Here is a 27,898-nt window from a genome sequence, read left to right on the forward strand (position 1 = left end):
CAATCTTGTGGGCGTGAGATCTTTAACTTGTGGAATCTGGTACTAACTCAGGTAGGTAGGGTCAGAAGTGGAGAATTGGTTGGTGTCACAAAACCCCTCAGACCCACACAGGCTCCCTTATTTATTCATAAAAGGAGTAAAACTCAGGTACAGCTGTGCTATGTGAAGTAGAACAAGACTGGGGAAAGTAAAAGGTCATTTATACAGCACTTTACAGCTTACAAAACTTTCTTTACATTCGTTTTTCCTTCTCATCCTCACAACCATATGTGGGACAGCCATTGTCATACTCCTCATCAGTAGAACTGTCTTATGGGTGAAAGAAGAGAAGCAAAGCTCAGGGAGGATTGCTGAGTAGAAGGTGGAGCCTGGATTATCAGGTCCCAGGCCTGGGTTCTTTCTAATTTTCAGGAAGAGATAGGTGGGATGGTGGGAGGGAGGACCTCTTCCCCACAGCCACCCCGTCATATACCACCTGTCTCCTCTCCCAGTGAGCCCACCTTCTTCCAAAGCGCTCACCACTTACTCCGCCCATGGATCCTCTCACAGTAGTCTCAGCCCTTTAATTTTCAATAGGTTGTAGGCAAAAGCAACAAGACATCATACCTAGTACAGCACATTCATCCTCCACAGCTGGTCCAGCACCTTCTAAAATTGCTTTTGACACCCCTACAGAAGACATATTAATGATATAAAGCATCTGTTAAAATTCAATAAGTAGTTATAGCTTTTGTACATTAGGCTTTTATTCAGCTCACCCTTTGCATAATCCATTGATGTCCCCCTCCTTAGAAAATCACCTTTCTATAGCTGCCTTCATTCAATGGCAGATGAATAAACAATCTGATCCACAGGATGAGGGCACTGCCCAATAGCTGAAAGTCTCCAGTGTCTGCAGCTTTACCATCTCTATTTGTACTGGGATATTTCTGCAGTTATTTAAGTTTTGTTTTGTTTTGTTTTTTTGCATTCTGTGCTTACTGTTTTACAAAATTGAATAAAATATAAAAATAAAAGTTCTGATATGAATAAGAAGCATGGATCTCAAAACTATAATAACCCTGAGCAATTTACTTAACTTCTTTGATTTTGTTATTTAATTTTGTTTGGCTGGGTTTTTCGCAATTAGACAGATAGTTGGCTGGCTTCAGTCCAATGAATCTTCTGATCAAGGCTGCAGCCTCACCACCTTGGTCACGTCTAAGGACAACTGGGTTCAGTGGTTGAAAACATGGACTTTGCATTTTGACACACTGGGTTGGAGTTGACTCCACCACTTACTAGCTAACATGTGACTAGTCAGTTCCTCACCTGTTACACAAAGGCTGGCATAGTACTTTTCCTACAGGGCTGTTGGACATTGAAAGAGATAATGGATGAGAATTACTTAGCACAGAATCTGGCACACAGAAAGTACTGAATAAATGTTAGTTATTTCATCATCATGAAGATCTATTGATCTATTATCTATCTATCTATCTATCTATCTATCTATCTACCTACCTACCTACCTACCTACCTACCTATGTACCCATATCTACTTGATTATGAATTGTCTCTTTTTAAAAATCTCCTTTTTTTCAGTTTGTTTGTTTTGGTCTCTGACTTTGCAATGGTGGAGCTTTTTCTCAAATAGATGATATTTGTCACCCCATTCATATGTAAGAGTGATTTTGGAAGCTCCATGTGCAGGAGGCTTGCTGACTGATAGGCTTCAGTGTAAGGTGAGCAGGCAGTAACTACTGGACTTTAGGATGATCAGGTTCACCCCAGAAGGATACTCCCATCCCCTGTCTGGGGGGCATAAGCCCATCTGCTGCTCAAAGAGCCCCACAGGGATAGGGGCTGGGCACTCACTGTTCACTACAGACACCTCACTGAAACCCTGTTTTCAGTCTAGCTCCCCGTCCTCATCTCACCTGTTCCCAGTGTGCTAAGTCCGGGAAGCTCTCTGGTTCAGTGTCTCTAAAAAAATTACACCTCCCATCTCTGGCTAGGAAAGAGCAAGGGACGTTACTGCTGCACAGGATGGGGGATAGCATCAAAGGTCTCAGTGCTACTGATTCAGAATTCCATCCAATTCCATTCTCACCTCTTTTTACCCCCTGCCTTCCCAGGTTCCTGCTGCCTCCAGTTCCTGTGTTTCTAGGAGCTGCTGTTCTCTCCTGCAGGTACTGTTTTCCCCATTCTGTCAGCTACCTCCACTGGCTAGCTGCTTCTCATCTTCTGAAAATATGTTGCTATCTCTGTTCACTGTTGTTTTCCCTCCAACTCTCTTTCTCTGTGGGTTTATACCCTTTTAATTCCTTTACAGTTGCTCTGTCAGGGTTTCAAGAGGGAGCAAAAATAAATGCATATATTCAATTTACTATGTTTTAAATAATTGAATGTTCTTTACGGTTTTATAAAAATTGAATGGAGCCCTAGCCTGTTTGGCTCAGTGGATAGAGCATTGGCCTATAGACCAAAGGGCCCCAGTCAAGGGATGTACCTTGGTTGCAGGCTCCTCCCCAGCCCAGGCCCTGGTTAGGGCACCCGCAGGAGGCAACCAATTGATGTGTTTCTCTCACATCAATGTTTCTCTCTGTTTTTCCCTCTCTCTTCCACTCTCTAAAAGATCAATGGAAAAATATCCTCAGGTGAGGATTAATAAAAAAAATATTTTTGAATGGATATTCTAGAGATTCACTTCTGCATGGTAAGTTCCATAATATTTTTGCGACTTAGAAAATATTTTTTAAATGTTAAATCTTTATTGTTGAAAGTATTACATATGTCCCCATTTTTCCCCCATTGGCCCCTTCTAGTTTGCCCTGGTCCCCCACCCCAGGCCTTTACCATGCTATTGTCTATGTCAATGGGTTATGCATATATATACATACACGTTCTTTGGTTGATCTCTTCCCACTCAGCCAGCCACCCTATGTTTTATCTTGCTCTTTTAATTTAAAAATTAGTGGTTTATAATATACATGATGTATCAGCATATGAGTAATGTATATAAGTTGTAAATGAATAGACATGTGGAGAGGGCATGCTCAAAAGTGTTATATCAAAGGGGCTGGTCAAATGTTTTAGGGAAAATTAAGAAAAAGAGGTTGAATTTCATTTGGGTCAGTATAGTATGGAGAACAGTTATGGGAGTTGAGATGTGAGTATCAACATAAAAAGGGAAATAAAAATAGAAGAACTTAAAGCTGATTAAATTGTAAGTGTGGAATTTTGATAGTTCAGAGCTAAGAAGGGGACGAGAGCTGACACTAGGTATAATGCATCAGATACACCCCATCTTTACATCACTTATACCCCATCTATGCTTCTTTGGGAGTAGGCATTTGACGGCAGAGAAAGTCAGGCTCAGAGAGGTTGAGTGATTTGCCCAAGGCCACAGGATGGTAAGTGACATAGCCTGGATTCAAAGCCAAGTCTTTCTGATTCCAGGGCCTGCATATTTATAACACACCTCTCTGTCTACTCAGGGCAACATTAGCCACCATTTCCCTTCCAGAAATTGGTTTTATTAATAGTTACAATCAAGTATATAATTTAAATGAGGTACCTAATTTCAGGTTAAACATCCTTGTTGTTGAGTTTACAATAACATCTGCACTTTCTTTTGTGATATCTCCAATAGCAACCTGGAAAGTAATTGCACCAATTTTCATCTCATGCACTCTGGGCCAAGGGCAAGTGACAGTCCCAAAGATACCTGAAAAGAAGGAAGATGGATAAAGGAGCAGCTGGCTCTTGCAGGAAAAACATAAAGGGTTTCCACCCTCTTCCTTTCCCCTCGAAATAAATCCAAACATTACCATGTCTCCTAATCTATTAAGCTGCTGGGTGTTCTTTTTAAAGGAAATCAGAAAACAATGTTTTGTAGCAGTAGGAATATCTACATTTTCTCAGTTAAATAGGATGAGGCAGAAACATCTGCTTGATCATCTATTTGTCTGCAAAAGTTGCTGTGATGTCAGGAGAGAGAAGGAAGGTGAGAGAGCAAAGTGCACTCTCATGCTGACATTTCTTGGAGATTCTTTTTTTTTTAAGCTTTATTGATGTATGGTTGACAAACAAAAATTGTATATATTTAAGGTGTGTATTGTCAGTTTTCATTGTGAAATGATGCCAAAATTGAGCTGATTAACACACCCATTCTCACACAGTTGGTGTGTGTGTGTGTGTGTGTGTGTGTGTGTGTGTGTGTGTGGTGAGAACCCTTGAGATCCACTCTCTTAGCAAATTTCAAGTATTTGATGCGGGGGCCTGATGCGGCGGGGGCCAGACATGGCGGGGATCTCCCTTTTCTGCATCCCTCGCAGAAAGAGAGATGAACGAACCAGTTCTAAATAGAGGTGGCCAGGGATTGAGAAATATTAGAAATAAAGAAAACAAGATGCAGAAATAGATTCATAAAGCTGGGAGCTGGGTGGATCTTTCTGTGCCTTGCTGAGGCCACAGAACAGATCCAGACTGCAAAGCTGAGGCTTTATTTATAATCAGGGACAAACAAGGTAATCTACAATGTTGTTGTAAGTTTCACTTGTTTTGGCAGCACTTGTCCCATGTTAAACAACAGCTCACTAATCAACATGAGCTCTTCCTCCCTTCATATCCCACTGGAATAGCAATAGCAAGGCTGTTCTGGGAAAATGACAGTGATATGCCATTTAACATGTTGACATATGACTGTCCTCTCTACACTCTGAGGCTTTACAACTTAGATGTGCCGTTTCTACTAATGCCATAAACTTTTTAGACCTCTGTTTCCACATTTATGCAATGGCAACAGAACCAACCACCTGCCCATGGGGCCATGGTATACGTTTAAATAATATAATACATATGAAAGCAATCAGTAAAGTTTAGTGTGCCATGCAAATTTCAGTTATCTTTTATTATCATACTAGAGGCCTGGTGCATGAAATTTGTGCACGGAGGGTGGATTCCCTCAACTCAGCCTGCACCCTTTCCAATTGGGGACCCCTTGCAGGATGTCCGACTGCCTAATCCCAGGGATCAGGCCTAAACCGGCAGTCAGACATCCCTCTCACAATCTGGGACCACTGGCTCCTAACTGCTCACCTGCCTGCCTGCCTGATTGCCCCTAACTGCTTATGCCTGCCAACCTGATCACCCCTAACTGCCCTCTCCTGCAGGCCTGAGTTCGCCCCCAACTGCCCTCCTCTGCTAGCCAATTTGGTTTTGATTGGTCTATTCCTATGCCAGTATCAAAAGCTTCACCTCCTAGGCAGCCGTTGGCTCCCCACAGCACCCAGATTTGGTTCTCATTATTCGGTTCCTATGCCAGTCATTGTCAAAAGCTCTGCCTCCTAGACAGCCATTGGCTCCCCACAGCACCCAAATTTGGTTCTCATTGTTCGTTTTCAATGCCAGTCAGTGTCAAAAGCTCTGCCTCCTAGGCAGCCATTGGCTCCCCACAGCACTCACCTTTGGTTCTCATTGGTCGGTTTCTATGCCAGTCAGCGTCAGAAGCTCTGCCTCCTAGGCAGCCATTGGCTCCCCATAGCACCCACCTTTGGCTCTGATTGGTTGGTTCCTATGCCAGTCAGCGTCAAAAGCTCTGCCTCCTAGGCAGCCATTGGCTCCCTACAGCACCCACTTTGTTTCTCATTGGTCAGTTCCTATGCCAGTCAGTGTCAGAAGCTCCGCCTCCTAGGCAGCCATTGGTTCCCCACAGCACCCACCTTTGGTTCTGATTGGTTGGTTCCTATGCCAGTCAGCATCTCCAGGCCTATCTCTGGGCCTGATCAAAGAGGCGGGGCTTAACAGCAGTCCCCTCTGAGGCGGGGAGAGAAAGAAAAGCCTGGCTGCTGGCGAAGATCAGAAAGAAAGAGGGAGAGAGAGAGAGAGAGGTAAGTACACTGATCAACAGCTTCCACTAAGGCTGCAGATCAGATCCTGGCTCACTTTCTGGGTCTCAGCCACCTGGGCAGTCAGTGCTGGGTTGATAGGCTGAAGCTGGGCAACCCAGCACTGACTTCCATATGGTCTGCATTTGGTCGCAGGCTCAGCCCCTTCCCAAGCCCCAGGCTTTAGGCTTGGGAAGCGCCCCCACCCCCCGCCCCGCCCCTCCAATCACAGACTCAGCCCCTTCCTCCAATGGCCGTCTGAGAGTGACCTGGGTGCCGAGGAGGTTCCCGGGACCCAGGTATGTATGCAAATTAACCGCCATCTTGGTTGGGTTAATTTGCATACTTACTATGATTGGCTGTGGGCATAGCGAAGGTACAGTCAATTTACATCTTTCTCTATTATTAGGTAAGACTAGAGGCCCGGTGCAGGAAATTTATGCACTTGGGGAGGGGGGTCCTTCAGCCCGGGCTGCACTCGCCAGCCGTGAGCCCAGCTTCTGGCTGAGTGGCACTCCTTCTGTGGGAGCACACTGACCACCAGGGGGCAGCTCCTGTGTTGAGCATCTGCCCCCTGGTGGTCAGTGCACATCATAGCAACCAGTTGTTCTGCCGTTCAGTCGATTTGCATATTAGCCTTTTACTATATAGGATCTTAGAAATTCTGGCCTCATTACCAGTTATTTCATTCAAAACAATATGATCTATTCTTTGGAATGCACTGACACTTTCTCCATTACTGATTTGTTCTTCACGGGAATTTGTCTCTTTCTATGGGACTTCAACTAACACCAAAGAGTTACTAAGCAAAGGGAAATATTGCCCCAGCAGAACAACTTGACCAGCCAGACCTTGGGTATTTCCAACCATGAGAATCCTCTCCTTGTTGGGATTTCCACTTGACCATCTACTGAATTTATCTAAAAATGCCTAGATAGAAAGAAACACGGTTACTGACCACAACAATGCTCTGTAGAAATATTAACCCAATTCTTTGGAACATGGAGAATCAAACATCAAACAGGAACAATCATTCTCAATAGATATTCTCCTTATTTCAGAGACTTTTTAATCAAAGGGTTATGATTCAATTCAAGAATTTCCTCAATACCAGTGCTGATTTATATTATTTCATGGGAAGACCACACTTCTACATGACAACTCCCATCAGCAACCAACACTTATGGGCAAGGAAGTAGAAAATGCTGTTATTTATACATCTACAAAAGACATCAGATTGCACTTAGCTTGCCAGAATGACCAGAAGAGATATGTAACCATACCTTATGGCTTTCATCATCATCGAGATGTACCAGAAAGTAAACTTTTTGTAAGGTTTTCAGCCACGCACTGGTACTAAATTTGGACACTTCTGAAAGGATTAGTTCAGCAAATACAGCTTTGGGAAACCCCGGATCTCCTGTTCCAATCATGGGAAATGTAATTGATGAGAAAGATAGCCGTTCTACAGTCATCAAACAGTTCTTGATTATATTTGCCATTATCTGAAATGTACAAAATGCATTTATATAAGTTAGGGCTCAAGCTGGTAGAAAACAGAAAAACTGTGGTTACAGCAACCCTGACCAGGCCCTCTCTGTTATCCTAGGTCTTGTCAGGGCTTATGGAGTCAGAAGGAGAAACCAAGAAGAGAGAGAGGACTTTTTCAGAGATTCAAACTCATGCAGGAGAAAGGGGCCCAACAGTATAGAAATGGTTATGAGTATCTCGTTGCAAATAAAATTGATGTTTACGAAGAGTTTTAAATAACATGGGCAAGTGTTTATGTTATGTAAAAAATGGAAGAATATATCAACTAAAAATAAATATGCATAAAACTGAAGATAATATAGTAAAATGTTCATCAAAGTTATCTCTACGTGGCTGGATTATGATTTTTATTTTTTTGCTTTCTGTGTATTTTCTGCAATGTACACATATTACTTTATAGTCTGGGGAAAAAAAGCTAGGGGGGTTAAATTAGGGATAGAGGTGAAAATTAGGTCATCAAAAGAAGGGCACTGACCCTTCTCATTCTACACCACAAATATGGCTGCCTTTCTTAGTTATACTGAAGGATTATTATGCTAATCTAATCTTCAGACACCATTCCTGGAGAATCCCAATGATTGCTATTCCTTTTAAAGGCCCATTTTTCTGACATAACTGGAAGTTGTGATAGACTCTTCACGAAAGGTAATAAAGATTTCAATAAATAAACAGGGTTAAATACATGGTAGGGTTTCTCAACCTGGGCCAGATAATTATTTGTTGTGGAGACTGGCACATGCCTTGTAGGGGGTTTAGCAGCAGTCCTGGCCTCTACCCCTAGCTACCAGTAGCAGCTGTAACAGGCCAAATGTTTCCCTGTGAGATAAATTCGCTTTGGTTGATAACCATAGATCTCTACCATGCCAGGAGATTACCAATGCTACCAAATGAAATGGAGAACTAAGGACTTTTTCTACCTGCCAAGAAGACCCAGCTCCATTATCCCAGTCTGGAGCCACAACATGGAGCACAGCTTTGCAGTTCAGATTGCAGCCACTTGTCATGAATATGCTACCCACTTTCTCCTCTGTTTCCTGTCTGGTGGCATTTAACTCTGTCTGGAGCATGGGACCAGCTTTACACAAAAGAGACTGAGAGAGTGATCCTCTTCCAAGCTGAAGATCCGCGGGTACAGTGTTGACAATGACATCGGCCTTAATGAAAACAGCAACAATTTGTTAGAGGTTGGATCAATAAATAACTACTGAGCACCTTTGACCTGCTAAGTATTGTGGGGTACTGCACAAACTATGCTTTGCATCTCATACTGGCCTATCAGCCCTATCCTCAGGGAGCTTACAATCTGTTGTTAGCACTTAGACACTATAATGAGGTGAGCCCCAAATTTTAAAAATTAAGGAAATACATACCCACTACCATCAAGTAAAAAAGTTATGAGTCAGCGTAGAGCTATAAAAATGACTGAAACACCCAGAGACAAAAAATGCAAGGCAGAGGCAGAAAGAGAAACACACAGAAAGATTGAGAGAGACTGAGGAAGAAATAATTGCTTTTAGGCAGGCTGGAACTGAGAATAATTGTTTTTATTTCATTAGTATACATAAAGAAAGAATGGGTCCATCTGAAAGGGAGTTTCTGATCAGCCTTAAAGGCCCAGGCAAAGGATGGTCACTGGAGTGAAGGTTGGCTGTGTCCATGCAGCCTGTCCTAAGGCACTCAGTTCTCTGATGTCTGTGCCAAAACCATCATTGGTGAGATGGGGTCATGGCCTGATGCCAATGGATATTATATATTCTGTTCATCTAATTTCATTTATTCTAATTTTTTTTGCTCAAATTTGGAGGGAGAACACTGATCATATGGATTTTGAGGATTCCAGTCCCTTGGGGAGCTCTTCCTCATTGTAAATGAAAAGGTGTTTATGCCTTGGGGCCACATAATAGTTCTATTTCACAGTCCAAGTTAACAATCAGCACTCACAGGTCCACCTCAATCTTAAATGAAGTTAGTTAACATAAACTGATCTCTGGACCCAAGCAGGTCCTTGCAGGGACGAGAGTGAATGAGCCTTCCCCCCCAAAAAAAACACAACAACTAGATCCAGCCCACTTTCTTCTCACTGCCACTTACAGCCTCACTCTCTGCTTACTGATTCAATATACTAACATGTAAAAGGTAAAATGGCTTTAATGTTCAAAACAGTTCAAGATAACAAAAAAAAACCTCTGTGTTAAATATACAATTATTAATTGCTATAGAAATTCCAAAAAAGGATAGGTATCATTTAGATTAGATTGTTTAGTAAAGTCTTTACAAAGAGGATAATGGATAGAACTAAGACAGGTAGAAAGAAGGCAGGAAAGCATTCTAAGTGGGTTACTATCTAAGAAAATGCATGGAATTGAGGAAGGTCAGAAAGTTTGGCCCATTTAGCTAAAAGAGAGTCTCAATAGTGAGAGACAGGGCTGGGAATAGATTTAGGGCCAGATGATGGAGGACTCTGAAAAGCCAGCTTTTTCTGGACTTTATCCTATAGGCAGTATGGAGCACCTGATACAACAATGTTTTTGGAATATGCATCAAACAGCAATGTAGAGGATAGATTGGAGGGTGAGAGACTAAAGGCAAGGTGGCAAGGCCAGTTCCAAGGGGAGGAAAAGGAAAGAGTATGTACAAGACACCTGTGCAAGGAGGCTTGGGAACTCACTTGATGGGGAAAGGAATTCAGAGACGAAAGAGTTTAAGAGGATTCCAATGTTTATACAGCATCATCCATTGGTGAGAATAGGCACCCTGGCATGATTTGACAAGAATTTAACAATCAATAGACCAACCGTGTAGTGGAAAGACCTAGATCAGTGCTGGGGTAGTATCTTAACCCTGCTAGTACTGGCTTTACAATTGGTCTGCATAACCACTGCACTACGCCAATTCCTAGAGTGACAAAGAAATTTAGTGTACTTTTGTGTCATTCAGTTTCTTTCTAGTCTGATTATATTCATCAAGCAGTCTCATAATAGTAATCTACAGAGCTCACCATTATCAGTAGTGATGGCAATTACCTTTCTTGTTGTAAATTAAATAATTACAATTCCATTTTACAAATGAGTCTCTTGAGTTTGATTAATGTCAGGTCAAGTCTGATTGCAATGATAAGATTCAACTTCTCAACCTGCAGATCTGAGGACAAAGTCCTGAACCCGTGTGACAAAGGAGTCTACGGACTCTATTTATTCTAGAAAACATGAAGAAAGTAGCTGCTTGCCTTGCCTCTGCCACCTCATTAGCTGCAGCAAAAGCACACACACAAAAAAAAAATTCCAGTGGCTCATAATCCATAAGTCTCTAAATTTCTAAGAAATGTTCTCCACTCATTAGTCTTAAACGTGTGCCATCTGAAGGTAAATAAATATCAAGTGTCAAAATGGTGGTGGCTATAGAATACCGAAGACTTCGAATCAATAATAATTCTCAGCCCTAACTACATATTAGAATCACTCAGAATGTTTTCAAAAACCACTAACACTTAGACCATATACCTGACCAACTAAAATCAGGATCTCTAAGGGTGGGGCCTGGGCATTGATATTTTTTTAAGTTTTTCAGATGATTCTGAATTGCAATTATAGAGGGGACACAGGGCCTGCTAATTGATGATTCCAAGGGAAAGGAAGCAATAGGAGGACAGGGGCAGGCAAGAGCCAAGCTGAGCATTTAGTACCTGAACTGGTAACCTTTCTCCATCCTCATTCCTCCCGTGCCTCAGAAAGTGCTCAGGCAGGAGCAACAGAGTGTTTTTGTGAAGGGTGATATTATACCATGATATACATATGTCTTGCCCATTAATGCTGATAGAACAGGAGAAGAAAATAGAGTTGGGTTGAGAGTAAGTCAAGATAAGTTATCTATAACTAGAGGCCTGGTGCTCGAAATTCGTGCACGGGGGTGTATGTGTGTCCCTCAGCAAAGCCTGCACCCTCTCCAATCTGGGACCTCTAGAGGGATGTCCAACTGCCCGTTTAGGCCTGATCCCACTGGTGGAATCGGGTCTAAACGGGCATTGGACAGCCTTCTCACAATGCAGGACTGCTGGCTCCCAAATGCTCACATACCTGTCTGCCTGATTGCCCCTAACTGCTTCTGCCTGCCACCTGATCACCCCCTAACAACTCCCCTGCCAGCCTGATCGATGCCTAACTACTCCCTTGCTGGCCCGATTGCCCCTAACTGCCCTCCCCTGCAGGCCTGGTCACCCCCAACTGCCCTCCCCTGCAGGTCTGGTTACCCCTAACTGCCCTCCCCTGCTGGCCTGGTCACCCCCAACTTCCCTCCCCTGCAGACCTGGTCCCCCCCAACTGCCCTCCCCTGCAGGCCTGGTCCCTCCCAACTGCCCTCCCCTACACGCATAGGTCCCCCCAAACTGTCCTCCCCTGCAGGCCTCGTCGCCCCCAACTGCCCTCTTCTGCTGGCCCGGTCACCCCTAACTGCCTTCCACTGCAGGCCTGATCACTCCCAATTGCCCTCCCTTTCAGGCCTGGTTCCTCCCAACTGCCCTCCCCTGCTGGCCATCTTGTGGTGGCCATCTTGTGGGGGCCATCTTTGACCACATGGGGGCAGCCATCTTGTGTGTTGGAGTGATGGTCAATTTGCATATTACCTCTTTATTACATAGGCTAATAAAAGCATAATATACAAATCGATTGAATGGCTGAACAGCAGAATGACCTTCCGGACAACCACGCTATGACGCACACTGGTACCGGGCCAGCCAAGGCAGGTGCGATGCAATTGGTGGGGTGAGGGGGGTGCCATCACCCCACGATCGCCCCACAGAAGGAGGCCCAGGCCACCCTCTGCAGGGAAATTGATGGGGCGGGGGGGAGGGTTCCGTGATCGATTGCCCCAGAGAGGGAGGCCCAGGCCACAGACTGGCGGGCTGCGTCAGGTGGGCGGGGTCTCCCTCTGTGGGGTGATCAATCTCAGGGTTCCCTGACTACGATGCCAGAGGGTGCAGGCCAGGCTGAGGGACCCTCTCCCAAGTTCACGAATTTCGTGCACGGGGCCTCTAGTAGAGAAATAAAAGAGGTAGGTTTGCACAACCTGGTTTGTAGTTAAACTTGGATCTCCCCACATGAGTACAGGTGGAAGAATATTGGAAATGGTAAGTATAACAGTGCATGAACTTCAGGTGGGTTTAACTTCTCAAACTTATACGATCTTAATTGTTAACCTTAAATCACAGAACCAGTTCATTAGGCCCCATTATTCCTTTATAGATTTACTAAATAGAACCACTTACACAGAAACATGAAACATTTCCACTTATCAACACGAGTTTCAGACCTTCTTTGGTTTGGGTTGAGGCTACCTTTTTGTTTGGGTTGTCATGGTAGTTTGACTGTGAAGAAAACAGTAAAACACATTACCAGATAATGCTGTCTAAAGACTTTCCTCATAGGTATTCAAATAAAAAATAACTAGTAGATTTTACAGACTTCTCTAACTCAACTCATAATTAGATTCAAAAGCAAGTAATTTATTATCACAATGTTTGAGTATCAATTGTATTTAATACCCCAACTTCCAATGAGTTCTTCTACTTATTACCCCAAGAATCGTAGTCTAACAGACCCTGTCCATTTCCCCTGACTTACTACTTAAGGGTGCCTTATTCATATTGGCAACTATATTTTCTGCCTGAAGACTTCCTGTATGCAGTGCCAACATCTGCTTTGCTTGCCAGTGTAGCAGAGAGGAAGTAAATTAAGCTGCCCTCCCTCACCCTCTAGCCCTCATTCAACGATAAAACTATCCAAGATAGTGTAAAACTATCCAAGCAATCTTGTCTCCCAGATAGGACTCACTCTGATTTCCCCAGTGGAAATAAGTAGTAACTGATTTGATAACACACCCTATCAGGGTTCTTTACTTTCCTATCTAAATCACTTGCACTTGAGCCCAGCCCATATGACGCAGTGGTTGAGTGTCGACCTATGAACTAGGAAGTTATGGTTTGATTCACAGTCAGGGCGCATGTCCGAGTTGCAGGCTTGATCCCCAGTGTGGGGTGTGCAGGAAGCAGCTAATCAATGATTGTCTCTCATCAGATGCTTTTATCTCTCTCCCTCTTCCTTCCTTTCTGAAATCAATAAAAACATATATATTTTTAAATCACTTGCACTTGCATCTGTCTCAGGTCCTCTTCTGGGGGGACCCAAAGTAAGACACACCCTGCAGTTTCCCACAATAATACATTAGTTTGACTAGTAATCAGTCATATAATTTTAGGATTTGAAGAGTCAACACAGATCATCCAGTACAGAAACTTCATTCTTCTTAAAGGAAAACAGTGTGCAAAGACATGAAGTCACTTGCTCAAAGTCAAACTACTAACTAATGAAAGAAAAACACAATACTTAAATCTGCTCTTCACAAAAGAGGAGCTCAATGGTAAAAACATGCCACATGTCACACACACACACACACACACACACACACACACACACACACACCTGTGACAGACATTACTCATTGGTAACAGCACTCTTTTTCAATCAACCCAGATACAGTCTCAAAATCTTTCTCAACACGGAGCTCAGGCAACAACTATCATTTGATCAGCAATAACGCATGAAATGAAATGTATTTTCCATGTCTGATCTAACTCAAAAAGGATATGAATTTTAGTTGCTTATAATAGTCTTAGAGAATTATTCACACTCTACTTTGTGAAACAAACAGAAAACTCCAGAAGGACTGGGAATGGGCTTCTTGAACAATCCTTTTCACTTTCTCCAGAATGCCATTCTTCACTTGTACTCTCCTTCATGCAATCTGGTGACAGCATGAGTAGTGATCTCCCACACTCAGAATTCCTTGGGTATGGACTCTTTCACAGGCACTGATGTGAAGACTAGAAAACCTTTCAGCAGAACCAGCCACATTCTCTGTCACAATGTTTTGTCTGGTATCTTTAGTTGTGTTACAATTCTTTTCACATCCTCCAAACAACCTATTATTATGACCATTTCCTTGACATATCAATCAAAATCCTATCATCCTCTATGCTGGTGTTTTATGTCCTCCCATACCATTGGCTTCACATTCATTTTGGTGACTTGACATAATATGAGAAAATTGTTTAGAAACTTTTCCATTCCGGGTCTTGATGACATTGACCTTTGTTCTTCCTTGAGTGAATAAGGCGGCCACAGACCTGTGTGTTGCCTCCAGTCCTGTACAGCTGACTTGGGGCCATGTTACCTCACAGTGGCCCCTTCCCCTTTTATAATTTTCATTCCAATCAGGTGACACTTTCTCTGCAAGATTCATCCTTATGAAAGGATCCAGGGCCACCAGGAATGGTGCTGGCAACTTTCTGAACGGTTCTTCCCTTCCATGTAAGACTGTGTCCAAAGACACATAACAGGAAAACACAGACAATGGGCCTCGCTTTGAAGAAAAGCTTTTTGATCAAGTAGGTGTCCACCACTAAAAAATAAAAAGCAGACGTCATTCAGACAAAATCTTTGGCAAAAGAAGAAATCCTGACACTAATGAGACTCTGAAATACAGTATGTCTACTCTCTAAAATAGTACCACTGCCAAGCAGCTCAATGAAAGATGTGGCATGCAGGAATGAAGTGGAGTTAATCCTCACCTAATGAAATAAATCTATTCCGTTCATGGTTACTTTGCAGTGAAATTTTATAAAATTAATCAGATTTTCCCATTGACATTCAATATAATATTGGAGAGGTGATTTATTTTTTCTGAAAAAAAAAAATCTAGCCCTAAAATATTCTTTTAAGTAAAAAAAAAAAAAAATTTGGCCCTTAGAGATTCAATAGATACAAACAATAATGCATGAACAATCCAAAAATAACCTATTAGAAGTTAAGTCAATGCCAGTTTAAAGGAATAGTTATAATAGTCAAAAATATTGAAAACAATTGTGTGCTATAATCAAAAGAAGTCATAAAATAAGTCCAGATTCTCTAGAAGCAGAGCCTAGGATGGGAATTTATATGCAAGTGATTTATTAAAGTTGTGTCCTCGGGAGAAACCTATAAGAAGTGAGAGAAGATAGATAATGTGGTTCAGGTTAAGCCTGGCTTCTGTGTGACCCTTCAAGGAGCTCTGGAGAATATAAATTGTATCACAGTTGAGACAAGGGAGCTGGGTTCTTGTACTTCCATACCAGTCATTTATTGTCTATGGGCTCTCCTGGTTGGGAGATGAATGTAAACTCCCATACACCTCCAGTTTTCAGAACTTCAGTCTCCCAAAGTCCTTCACAGCAAGACATACAACAGTTATAAGTGCACCTAATAAATATGAGACCCCAGGACATCTGGAAGAGGCACCAATGGGAAGGAAGAGCACTTAGGGAAGTCTAAAGATAAACTTTAGAAGAAAGAGAATGTGACTTACCCATGAAGTCATGTAAAAACATCTAAGGGATTTTGGTTGACAGCAAACTCAGTATAAACTAAAAGTGATGTAACTGTTTGATGAGGGGAAAAGTCACCAAATGCTGGCAGGGATACAAAGCAAAAAGAACTCTCATTCATTGCTGGTGGAAATGCAAAATGATGCAGCCACCTTGGAAGACAGTCTGGCAGATTCCTATAAAACTAAATACTATTTTGCCATATGGTCCAGCATTTGCTCTCCTTGATATTTACCCAAATGAGTTGAAAACTTATATCCACACAAAACTTACACATAAATGCTGATAGCAGCAATAGAGCTTTATTCATAATAGCCATAACTTGGAAGCAACCAAGATGTCTTTCAATAAGTGAATGTCTAACAAATTGTGGTACTTTCGTAAAATAGAATGTTATTCAGAGATAAAAAGAAATGAGCTATCAAGCTACAAAAAGACAGGGAGGAACACAAATGCCTATTGCTAAAGTAAAAGCGCCAGTCTGAAAGGCTACATTTTGCATGGTTTTAACTATATGACATTCTGAAAAAGGCAAAACTATGGAAACAGTACATAGAGAGTACACAGATATCAGTGGTTGCCAGGGGTTTGGAGGAGGGAGAAAGGAATAGGTGGAGCACAGGGGATATTTAAGGCTCTGAAATTATTCTGTATGAAACTGTAATTGTAGACACTCACTAGTAACATGTATTAGTTAAAATCCATAGAACTGTGGGTTAAAGGGGCCACATTCTAACCTGACAAGCTCAGGGAAGGCCTGCAAGGCAGTCTTGCAAACTCTTAAAATACCCACAAAGGATGGTGTAAAGTTAAACTTGAACTAAAAGCAGTTATGGTGGGTAGTCACCTAGGCCAGTATCTTCCCTGACAAGGTCAACCTTTACTTAACTGAGCCTATCAGTCTTTTTGCATCTACAATAACATATCCTTGAAATGTCAGAGTAATTTGTAACTTCCCTTTTTTCCAGACCCCCTTGGGACACAACCAAATGCACCTGGGCGCCAGGATTGAGACCATAAATTCCTTACTGTTATCATAATAATCGTTGACTGATAACTATCCTGCACCCACCTAAGTAATGTGTCTATCATTTTACTTTTTATCCAATCGCAGAGGTTTCCCTGCTTTGCTTTCTCCCACCTCCCTAATCTATCGCCAATGGATTTCATGTAACCCACTTAGATCTCCTCTTTTGATGTAAAGTATAAAACAAGGTGAAAAACCACCATTCTCAGGAGCATTATCCCAATCCGTTGAGATTTTGCTTCCTGGCACTTGTTGACAGTTTGGCTCAAATAAACTCACAAAAATTCTTTATAGGTTTGAATGTTTTTACATTAACATGGAGTGAACTCTAATGTATTGCACTTTAGTTAACAATAATGTATCAATACTTTTTCATCAATTGTAACAGATATACTACAATAATGCAAGATATTAATATTAGGGAAAACTAGGGCCAGTGTGGGGAATGCAGGAGGCAGTGATCAATGATTCTCTCTCATCGTTGATGTTTCTACCTCTTTCCCCCTCTCCCTTACTCTCTGAAATAAATAAAAATATATTAAAAAATAAAATAAAATAATTTTAAATGGTATTTATTTGGTCATAGTATCCAAAATATAAACTACTTTGTGGCATAAGTGCTTCAGGAGATTGTTACTGCCTTTAAAATGGTTCATTCAATTTTCCAAATTCTTAATGTGCTCTTTGAGAAGTGATCAGATTCTGAATACATCATGAAGGTGGAATGAACAGGATTTCATAACAGACTGGCTATGGGCTATGAGAGAAAAAAAGGAGTCAGCTTGACTCCCAGGTTTTGACCTTAACAACTAGGAGAATGAAGTTGCTCTCAACTGAGATGAGAAAGCCTGTGGATAATGCAGGTTGGTGGGGTGGGGTGGGGCGACAAGGTTGGGAGTTTTGTTTTGGACATGTAGCGGTTACATCATATGCTTTTAGGCAACCAAGTGAAGGTATTTCCTAGGCAATGAATGTGGACATTGGAGTTCATTAGTCTTGATGAGATATAAATTGGGAGTCATGAGTACATAGATAGTATTTACAGCCATTAGGCCTCAATAAAACTATGTATAGACAAAGGGGAGAAGAGCACTGAATCCTGAATTAAGAACTAAAGAAAAGAAGGTGAATGAATGAATAAAGAGAATAAGCAGCTACTGAGGTAAAAATAATAACAACCAAGGTGTGATGTCCTAACAACAAGTAAAGAAAGTGCATCTAGGAGGAGAGGGTGATTAAGTCAAATACTGCTAAGAGATCAAGTAAAATGAGGACTGAAAAATGGCTATTGAGTTTTAGCAACCTGGTGGCCATTGGTGACTGCGACAAGAGCAGTTTGGGTGGATTGATAGAAGTAAAAGCCTCTCTTGAATTAATTTAAGAAAGAATGAGAAAAGATACACAAGGTCACTAATAATCAGAGAAATGCAAATTAAAACTACAATGAGATATCACCTCACACCTGTCAGAATGGCTATCTATACTAATAAAAGGGTAATATGCTAATTAGACCAGATAGACTGGACATCTTCCAGACGTCCTTACGGACAAAGCCACAGTGCCGGGGCCTGAGGCAAAGGCAATTAGGGGCGATCAGGTCAGCAGGGGAGAGCAGTTAGGGGTGATCAGGCAGGCAGGCAGAGGTGGTTAGAGGTGATCAGGCAGGCAGAGGCAGTTAGGGGCCATCAGCCAGGAAGGGGAATAGCTAGGGGCATCAGGCTCACAGGCAGAGGTGGTTAGGGGCAATCAGGCAGGCAGGCAGAGTGGTATGGGGCGATTAGGGAGGCAGGCAGGTGAGTGAGTGATTAGGAGCCAGCGGTTCCAGATTGCAAGAGGGATGTCCGACTGCCATTTAGGCTCAATGTAGGATCGGGCCTAAACTGGCAGTCAGACATCCCCCGAGGGGTCCCAGATTGGAGAGGGTGCAGGCTGGGCTGAGGGACCCTGCCCCACATGCATAAATTTCATGCACCAGGCCTCTAGTCATCAATAAGTCAACAAACAAGTGTTGGTGAGGATGTGGAAAAAGGGAACCCTGGGACACTGTTGGTGGGAATGCAGATTGGTGCAGCCACTATGGAAGGGTCCTCAAAAAGTTAAGAAATGAAACTGCCTTGTGAACCAGTAATTCCCCTTCTGGGCACATAGTCAAAGAAATCCAAAACACTAATTCAAAAAAAAAATATGCACCCCTATGTTCATTGCAGCATTATTTACAAATAGAAGCCTCAGTGCACGAATTTTTGCACTGGTGGAGTCCCTCAGTCTGGCCTGTGGGGATTGGGCCAACCGGCTCTCCAACATCCCCCGAGGGGTCCTGGATTGTGAGAGGGTGTTTCTCGGGTGATGCACCCTGGAATTGGGCTCCCTTCTCTCTGGCTCTGGGTGTGTCACCCAAGAACCACAGCTGCCAAGTCACTGCAGCTCAGCCCCCTGGTGATCATTGCACATCATAGCTACCGGTCAGATGGTCAGATGGTCAGACGGTAGCTTAGGCTTTTATATATATACTAGAGGCTCGGTGCACAGATTTGTGCACCAGTGGCGTCCCTCCGCCTAGCCTGTGCCCTCTTGCAATCCAGGACCCCTTGGGGGATGTCGGAGAGCTGGATTCAGCTCAATCCCCGCAAGCCAGGCCAAGGGACGCCACTGGTGCATGAATCTGTGCACCTGGTCTTTGCACATAAGATCTTTGGTTAATCTCTTCCTGTCCTCCCTCCTCTCTCCTTCCCTCTGAGATCAGTCTGTTGCATGTTCCCATGCCTTATCATTTAAGATGCATTGAGCATCAGTCCCCTGGTGGTCAGTGCGTGTCATAGCTACCGGTCGAACAGTCAGCTGGTTGCTTAGGCTTTTATATATATAGATAGACTAGAGGCCCAATGCACAAAATTTGTGCAAGGGGCTCAGCCCTCGCAGCCTTGTCTTCATCCAGAAGGTCATCCAGAAGAATGTCCAGAAGGTCATTCAGCTGTCTGGTCTAATTAGCATGCTATGCTTTTATTATTATAAATTATTATAGACTAGAGGCCTGGTGCATGAAATTCGTGCACTGGGGGGGGGAGGGGTCCCTCAGCCCAGCCTGCCCCCTCTCACAATCTGGGAGCCTTCAGGGGGGATGTCCTACTGATGGCCGCAGAGGCTTGGAGAGGCTCGGAGCAGGCACCCTGTGTGTGTGTGTGTGTGTGTGTGTGTGTGTGTGTGTGTGTGTGTGTGTGTCTGCTGGGGGCCTGCCCCCAGTCGTGCTGCAGAGGCTCGGAGCAGGCGCCCCTCTGTGTTGATCTCTCAGACTCCAGGCTGCGCCTGCGTGTTGTTCTCTCAGGCTTGGGGCCCCGCCCAGCCCCTCCTCCTGAGCTGGTCGTGACCATTACAGAGTCCTGACCTCATTTTGCATATTACTTCTTTATATATATAGATAGCCACGATATGGAAGCAACCCAAGTGCCCATCAATAAATGAAATGGATAATAAAGCTGTGGTACATATATACAATGGAATGTTCCTCAGCCATAAAAAATAAAAAAATAAAAAATAAATCTTATCATTTGCAACAGCGTGGTTAGACCCAGAGAGTATTATGCTAAGTGAAATAAGTCAATCAGAGAAAGAAAAATACCATATGATTTCACTTATATGTGAAATCTAAAGAACAAAATAAACAAACAAAATTGAAACAGACTCATAGATACAGAGAACAGACTGATGTTTGCCAGAGGGGAAAGGGTTGGGGGACTGGGTAGTTACAGAATAGTCACGGGAATGTAAAGTGTAGCATTAGGAATATAGTCAATAATACTGTAATAACTATGTATGGTGCCAGGTGGGTACTGAAAATATCAGGGGGTGGAGAGAGCACTTTGTGAAGTGTATGATTGTCTGACCACTGTGCTGTACACCTGAAACTAATAAAAAATAATATCGAATGTAAACTGTAATAAAGAATAATATACATCAAAACAAAAGGAAAGAGTGACATGAGAGAAAATGGGAGTGAGTAATGACAAACTCAATTGAGAAATTTTGCTGCAAAGGGAAGCAAAGAAATTAAGTAATAGGAAAAGTAGGGCTAAAGGAAGTTTTTTGTTGTTTTGCTATTGCACAAAAAACAACAATTCTTTAACCTAGATCTCCACAGAGACTTGAGTTCATTCATAACATATTTCAGTAGGTATGTGGTAGCTTTGATGTATTTCTCAGTCACCTATATGGCCTTTATTCTGACTTCATTTATGCATGAAATGGTTAATAACTGTAAACATAAAGAAAGAAGAAAAATTTATTACCTTTGTAGTCAGAAAACTCAACCAAGGCTGAACTCTCCTCTGGGAAATATTGGACATTGGTCCCTCTTTCTCCATTTGGAGGATTGGTTATCAAAGAAAGTTGTTATGTAATTATTATCAACATGAGGTGGCAGATTTTCAACCCTTAATGGGTCTTGCACATTCCATAAGTCTTGAGAAAATCTGAAGTTGTTGAGCTCTATGGTGTCTGTCACAAACATTAACAAATGTCCAGCCATCTACAAATAAAAATCAGTTGGTACTGTAATTTCATTTCATATTAGAAGAAAACAGATTTTTTAAAGTAATTTTATTTAAAAGCCATGACTAAATTTCTATGTAAAGTTAAATTTCACAGTGTCAACTTCTACTTATCCCACATTGCCTACCCTGAATGCACAGCCAACATTAACAGTGAACTCCATTTGAGATTATTTTGAAAACATGGCTCAGCAGTTACCTTTCCAAATGAAATCAAGTATATGCAGTCACATTGTAAGCTGATAACAGTAATAATGACTGTAATACAATATTGTTTCCTAGACCTAATTTCTCTTAGTCCCCTCTACTAATTTCACCACATCTCCATCTCTATTTGCATGTGTAATTCTCATAAAGATAACATCCTATAACTATTAAAACTCACTGGAAGGTTGAGGGTACATGCACAGTGGTTAAGACAATACACTCAGATGTCAGAATGACTAATTTGGAATTTTGATTCAAATACTTACTAGCTGCATGACTGTGAACAAGTCATTTAATCCTCTCTAACCCAAGATTTCTTCATCTTTACAATGAGGACAATAATAGTAGTATCTATCTTATAGTGCTATATGTTATGAGATAAAGTACATAGAAACTTAACATAGTGCTTAGCATAGAGTAAGCACTTGATAAATGTTTGCTATTAGAAGTACCAGAAATACCCGTAACCGGATTGGCTCAGTAGATAGAGAGTTGGCCTGCAGACTGAAGGGTCCCGGGTTTGATTCCGGTCAAGGGCATGTACCCTGGTTGTGGGCACATCTCCTGTAGGGGGTGTGCAGGAGGCAGCTGGTCAATGTTTCTCTCTCATCGATGTTTCTGGTTCTCTATCCCTTTCCCTTCCTCTCTGTAAAAATTCAATAAAATATATATATATTTTTAAAAATCTATAACAACAAAAAAAAAGAAGTACCAGAAATAGTATTACATATTCCCTTGTAGTTCTCTCACTGGGAGTTAGAAAGTGCAGAACTTTTAAGGACCCATTGGGGGATGCCTGTAATCTCAAAATCCTATCTAATAAAAGAGTAATATGCAAATTGGCCATCCCTCCAACACACAAAATGGCTGCCCCCATATGGTCAAAGATGGCTGCCCCCATGTGGACACAAGATGGCTGCCACCAGATGGCCAGCAGGGGAGGGCAGTTGGGAGGGACCAGGCCTGCAAGGGAGGGTATTTGGGGGTGATCAGGCCTGCAGGAGAGGGCAGTTTGGGGCGACCAGGCCTGCAGGGGAGGACAGTTTGAGGGGACCCATGCCTGCAGGAAAGGACAGTTGCGGGGGACCCAGTCCTGCAGGGGAGGGCAGTTGGGGGTGACCAGGCCTGCAGGGGAGGACATTTAGGGGTAACCAGGCTACATGGGGAGGACAGTTAGGGGTGACCAGGCCGGCAGGGGAGGGCAGTTAGGGGCAATTGGGCCAGCAGGGGAGCAGTTAGGCGTCGATCAGGCTGGCAGGGAAGTGGTTAGGGGGTAATCAGGCTGGCAGGCAGAAGCAGTTAGGGGCAATCAGGCAGGCAAGCAGTTGGGAGCCAGCAGTCCTGGATTGTGAGAGGGATGTCCGACTGCCCATTTAGGCCCAATCCCAGTGGGGGGATTGAGGTGTCTCAGATTGGAGAGGGTGCAGGCTGGGCTGAGGGACACATACCCCCATGCATGAATTTTATGCACCGGGCCTCTAGTAGGATATAACCACAATTTGCAAAGAAGGGTAAAAAGTCATTGTCTGTCTTACCAGTATTTTTGAGAAAAGTGACAACAGCAACTTTAGTATCAGGTATTACTTCCACCCGGAAGTCACCATTGGCTTCTGACAGGCCACGACTCAACTCCGAAAGCAAGGGTAGCTCATTCTCAGTCACGGCATCTTGGATATTATAAAATGCAACCAGCAGGGAGGCTTGCAAAGGGTCTTTTTAAAATTCATCTATTTCATCAACTTCCATTTCATCACTTTACTCACTCTTCTGAAAAGGATTACTTTTGTACTGAGGTCTTCCAACTCGGCAATTTTTAGGGAGACAAAAACACTTAAAATGTTAGTTTTTATTATCTGGTTTGAGATTTGAAAGGCCCTGTTCTTTATATTACTTGCTGATGTTTTAAATACTTTTAAAAAATAGATTTCACTCATTGCCTTATTTTTTAAAAAATAGTGACTCTTCAGGTAAATGATCATGTGAAGTTAAATATTATTCTTTGTAAAGACAGATTTACACTCACCCAATCACAGGAAAATGAAAGTAACAAACATGACAGTAAAAGATGGTGTTCATCCACTGACCTAAAATAATATAGCTACAACTTGTTACTGAAAAGAAAGAAGTTCCTGTTTCTGCATAATGAAAGGGCAATCTACAAAGCTAACCAAAATGCAAAAAACGCTGCCTAGATTGGAGAACCTAGAAGGCGGCATAGGTAAACACCTGTACTTGCTGCCTCTCACAACCACATCAAAATTACAACCATAAGACAGAACAACTATCATCCAGAACCACGGGAAAGCTGGCTGAGTAGAAGTACTACAACCAGACAGGTGAAGAAAGCGCATTGAGACTGGTAGGAGGTGCGGAGGCAGAGACGCAGAAATGGCTGGCACCCAGGTGCGCTGCTTTTTTAATCAGGAGGGAGATACAAGCTCCCTCTTGCTCTGAACTCCAGTTCCGAGCAATACTCTGGGGGAACCAGATACATATGGGGAGAAACTAGACTGTCTGGCATCGGGGCAGGAACACAAGAGGGGCTTTCTCTCAGACGGAGGTGCTCACAGCAGTTATTGTTCCTGCACTGGGACCTCCCCAGTGCAGGTCTGACTGGCAGCCATTGCTGTTTGCTCTGCCCTGATGATCCCCTGAGACCCCACCCTACCCAATTTACAACCTCACCCAAGCTGTGCACAGCGGCTTTTGCATATGAATGGCCTGTCCTTTCTCAGCCTAAAGCCTGTCAAATAGGCAGCAGCTGGGTCAGGGAGCCCCAAAACTATTAAAAGAAGGCCCAAGGCTGGCAGCAGCAGCCTGCCTTGCTTCGCAGCTGGGCCTTGTCTGGGCACTTCCAATCCCGATACAAAGAGGAGGAATCTGCAGATCTCTCTATAACTACTGCTGGGTGGCCCCCAGCAGGGGCTGACTTTGCACCTCCTTGGAGATCCAAGAGCCAGTATACCCAGTGGTCAGTGTGAGACCATACCAGATTGCAACTCTTCACATCCGTAAGTGAGCACCAAAGCCCCACTGAAGCAAGTTTTGCCCCATAAGGATATCTCCTGCACAGCAGCTCTTCTATTGTAGATACAGCTAGTCCTCACAGCCAATTGGCCTGGAGGTCAATTCCTCCCAGTGATACCAACAGCAATCAAGGCTCAACTACAATAAGACTGCCCACAAAGGGGTGCACCAATAGTGTCCACCTCAGGTGATTGGGGAAGCCAAGCCACTGGGCCATATAGGACACTCTACCAACTCAAGGAGACTTAGCAGCTACCCAATACATAGAAACAAACACAGGGAAGCAGCCAAAATGCGGAGACAAAAAAAACATGTCACAAATGAAAGAAATGGAAGAAAGCTAACTACTGGATACAGAGTTCAAAACCACCGTTACAAGATTACTCAAGAATCTTCTAGAAACCTCCAAGGAACTTAGTGAGACCTTCAAGGATCTTAGTGAAAATGCCAAGAGAATGGAAAAAGTCCAGTCAGAAATTAAGCATACACTGACTGAAATAAAGAATAATATACAGAGATTCAACAGTAGATTAGAGGATCCCCCGAATCAACTCAAAAATTTGAAATACGAAGAAGCAAAAAACATCCAACCAGAAAAGCAAAAAGAAAAAAGAATCCAAAAATATGAAAATAGTGTAAGGAGCCTCTGGTACAACTTCAAGCATACCAACATCTGAATTATGGGGGTGCTAGAAGAAGAGAGAGAGCAAAATATTAAAAACCTATTTGAAGAAATAATGACAGAAAACTTCACCTCCCTGGTGAAAGAAATACACTTACAAGTCCAGGAAGCACAGAGAACCCCAAACAAGAGGAGTCCAAAGAGGACCACACCAAGACACATCATAATTAAAATAACAAGAGCAAAAGAGAAAGAGAGAATATTAAAAGCAGCAAAAGAGAAACAGTTAGTTGTCTACAAGGGAGCACCCATATGACTGTCAGCTGATTTCTCAACAGAAACTATGCAGGCCAGAAGGGAGTGGCAAGAAATATTCAAAGTGATGAACAGCAAGAACCTACAACCAGATTACTCTACCCAGCAAAGCTATCATTCAGAATTGAAGGTCAGATAAAGAGCTTCACAGACTAGGAAAAGCTAAAGGAGTTCATCACCACCAAACCAGTATTATATGAAATGCTGAAGGGTATCTTTAAGAAGAGGAAGAAGAAGAAAAAGGTAAAGGTAAAAAATTATGAACAACAAAGTGACAACAAATACATATTTATCAACAAGTGAATCTAAAAATCAAATGAATAAAAAATCTGATGAACAGAATAAACTGGTGAATGTAATAGAATTAGGGGCATGGAAAGGGAGTGGACTGACAATTCTTGGGGGGAAGGGAGTGTATGGGGTGCGGGAAGAGATTGGACAAAGATCTTATACCTATGGATGAGGACAGTGGGAGTGGGGAGACGAGGGCCTGGGGTGGGGTGGGAACCGGGTGGAGGGGAACTATGGGGGGAAAAAAGAGGAACATCTTTAATAATCTGAACAATAAAGATTTCTTTTTAAAGTTGGTATTGTCCAGATGGTGTAGCTCAGTGGTTGAGCTTCAACCTATAAACCAGGAGGTTACAGTTTGATTCCTGAGTTGCAGGCTCCATCCCCACAGCGGGGTATGCAAGAGGCAGCTGATCAATGATTCTCTCTCTCTCTTTTTTTTTTTTTTATATTTTCACTATTTATTTATGACAAATTTCACATCTGTGATGCTCTTCAGTCAGTTCAGTCAGAAGTTCTTTGAGACGATGCCATCGGCCTTGGCCAGTCGGAGAATGGAGTCATCTGATTCACCCATCCTGCAGATAGCCCCGCAGATAGCATAGGTTTTAAACTGGCCGTTGAACCTGCCTGTCACCTCGGCCACGTTCATCTGGATGGACGCGTGGTCCTTGGCGCCCATGATGCGGTTGCTGGCGGAGCATTTCCGCAGCACATACAGGTCCACAAACTCGCGGGCGTCGTTCTGCATGTTGAGAGTGCGCCTGCTGCCACCACCACGAGCGCCCAATTTCTCTTTTATCATTAAGGTTTCTCTCCCTCTCCCTTACTTTCTAAAATCAATAAAAATATTTTTTAATGTTAAAAAAAAAACGCTGCCTGTTCACTAAGACGATTATGAGCAGATATTTATAGACATTATAGGGAGAACAGGGACTTCCATTTTTCATCGTGGCCAATTTTACTGTGAATTTAAAACTGCTCTAAAAAATAAAGGTGGGCCTGACTGGCCAGAGTGGCTCAGTGAATGAGCATCAACCTATGAACCAGGAGGTCACAGTTTGATTCCCGTCAGGACACATGCCCGAGTTGCAGACTCAATCCCTAGTGTGGGGCATGCAGGAGGCAGCCGATCAATGATTCTCTCTCATCGTTGATGTTTCTCTCTCTCTCTCTCTCCCTCTCCCTTCCTCTCTGAAATAAATTTAAAAATATTTTTTTTAAAAAAAAGTGGGTTCAGCCAGTGTGGCTCAATGGTAAACATTGACCCATGAACCGAGAGTTCACTGGTTCCATTCCAGATCAGGGCACATGCCCAGGTTTCAGGCTCAATCCCCAGTAGTGGGTGTGCAGGAGGCAACCAATTGATGATGTTTCTCTCTCATTGGTGTTTCTCTCTCTATCCCTCTTCTTCCCTCTCTCTAAAAATAAATGAAAATATATTTTTAAAAATAATAAATAAATAAAGTTGGTATATGGGAACTCTCTGTGTCCACTGGTCAACTTTGCTGTGAATCTAAAACTGCTCTAAAAATAGTCTTTTTAAAATGCATTTTTAAACAACAAGTACAAAACTAAATAGCTCTAAATTAAGAATAGATAATACAAGAGTACAATAAAAATTCCAGAAATAAGATTTAACTTATCAAAAAGTGTAATCTGCCCTAACCGGTTTGGCTCAGTGAATAGAGCGTCGGCCTGCAGACTGAAAGGTCCCGGGTTCGATTCCGGTCAAGGGCATGTACCTTGGTTGAGGGCACATCCCCAGTGGGAAATGTGCAGGAGGCAGCTGATCGATGTTTCTCTCTCATGGATGTTTCTAACTCTCTATCTCTCGCCCTTCCTCTCTGCAAAAAATCAGTAAAATATATTATTTTAAAAAGTGGAATCTATGAAGTATTAAGAGGAATAAGAATGTGGAGAGATGAATCATAATTTAATAAATATTGTTGGGATGTTAGTTTTCATTATGAAGAAAATTAGATATCAATTCATACTTCACAATAAACACCCAAACACAATAATATTAAC

General features: G+C 42.6%; 2 protein-coding genes across 3 annotated transcripts in view; both read right to left on the reverse strand.

Moving 5' to 3' along the window:
• PARP15 (poly(ADP-ribose) polymerase family member 15) overlaps positions 1-27,898 on the reverse strand; it is a 46,152-nt gene that overhangs the window by 16,766 nt on the left and 1,488 nt on the right. The window contains exons 2-8 of one of the 2 annotated variants that reach the window (XM_079762131.1): positions 12,682-12,780; positions 8,339-8,575; positions 7,154-7,375; positions 6,722-6,800; positions 5,706-5,828; positions 3,560-3,709; positions 607-669 (exon numbers count right to left, since the gene is read on the reverse strand). In XM_079762131.1, coding sequence (XP_079618257.1) covers positions 607-669; positions 3,560-3,709; positions 5,706-5,828; positions 6,722-6,800; positions 7,154-7,375; positions 8,339-8,575; positions 12,682-12,780 — 973 coding nt within the window. Of the gene's footprint in view, positions 1-606; positions 670-3,559; positions 3,710-5,705; positions 5,832-6,721; positions 6,801-7,153; positions 7,376-8,338; positions 8,576-12,681; positions 12,781-27,898 lie in introns of both variants that reach the window. The other variant, XM_079762130.1, reaches the window with a different exon arrangement.
• Positions 26,289-26,647, reverse strand: LOC307093872 (small ribosomal subunit protein eS21-like). Its single transcript, XM_079762175.1, has one exon. It carries the CDS (start codon positions 26,616-26,618, stop codon positions 26,376-26,378), a length of 243 nt encoding a protein of 80 aa, XP_079618301.1. The 5' UTR covers positions 26,619-26,647; the 3' UTR covers positions 26,289-26,375.

This window comes from Cnephaeus nilssonii (genome assembly GCF_951640355.1).
Source record: "Cnephaeus nilssonii genome assembly, chromosome: 3".
NCBI classification, from domain to species: domain Eukaryota; kingdom Metazoa; phylum Chordata; class Mammalia; order Chiroptera; family Vespertilionidae; genus Cnephaeus; species Cnephaeus nilssonii.

What these genes read in the sequence shown, in the direction of transcription:
- LOC307093872 (XM_079762175.1), bottom strand. Translation starts at nt 26,618, where the DNA reads ATGCAGAACGACGCCCGCGAGTTTGTGGACCTGTATGTGCTGCGGAAA.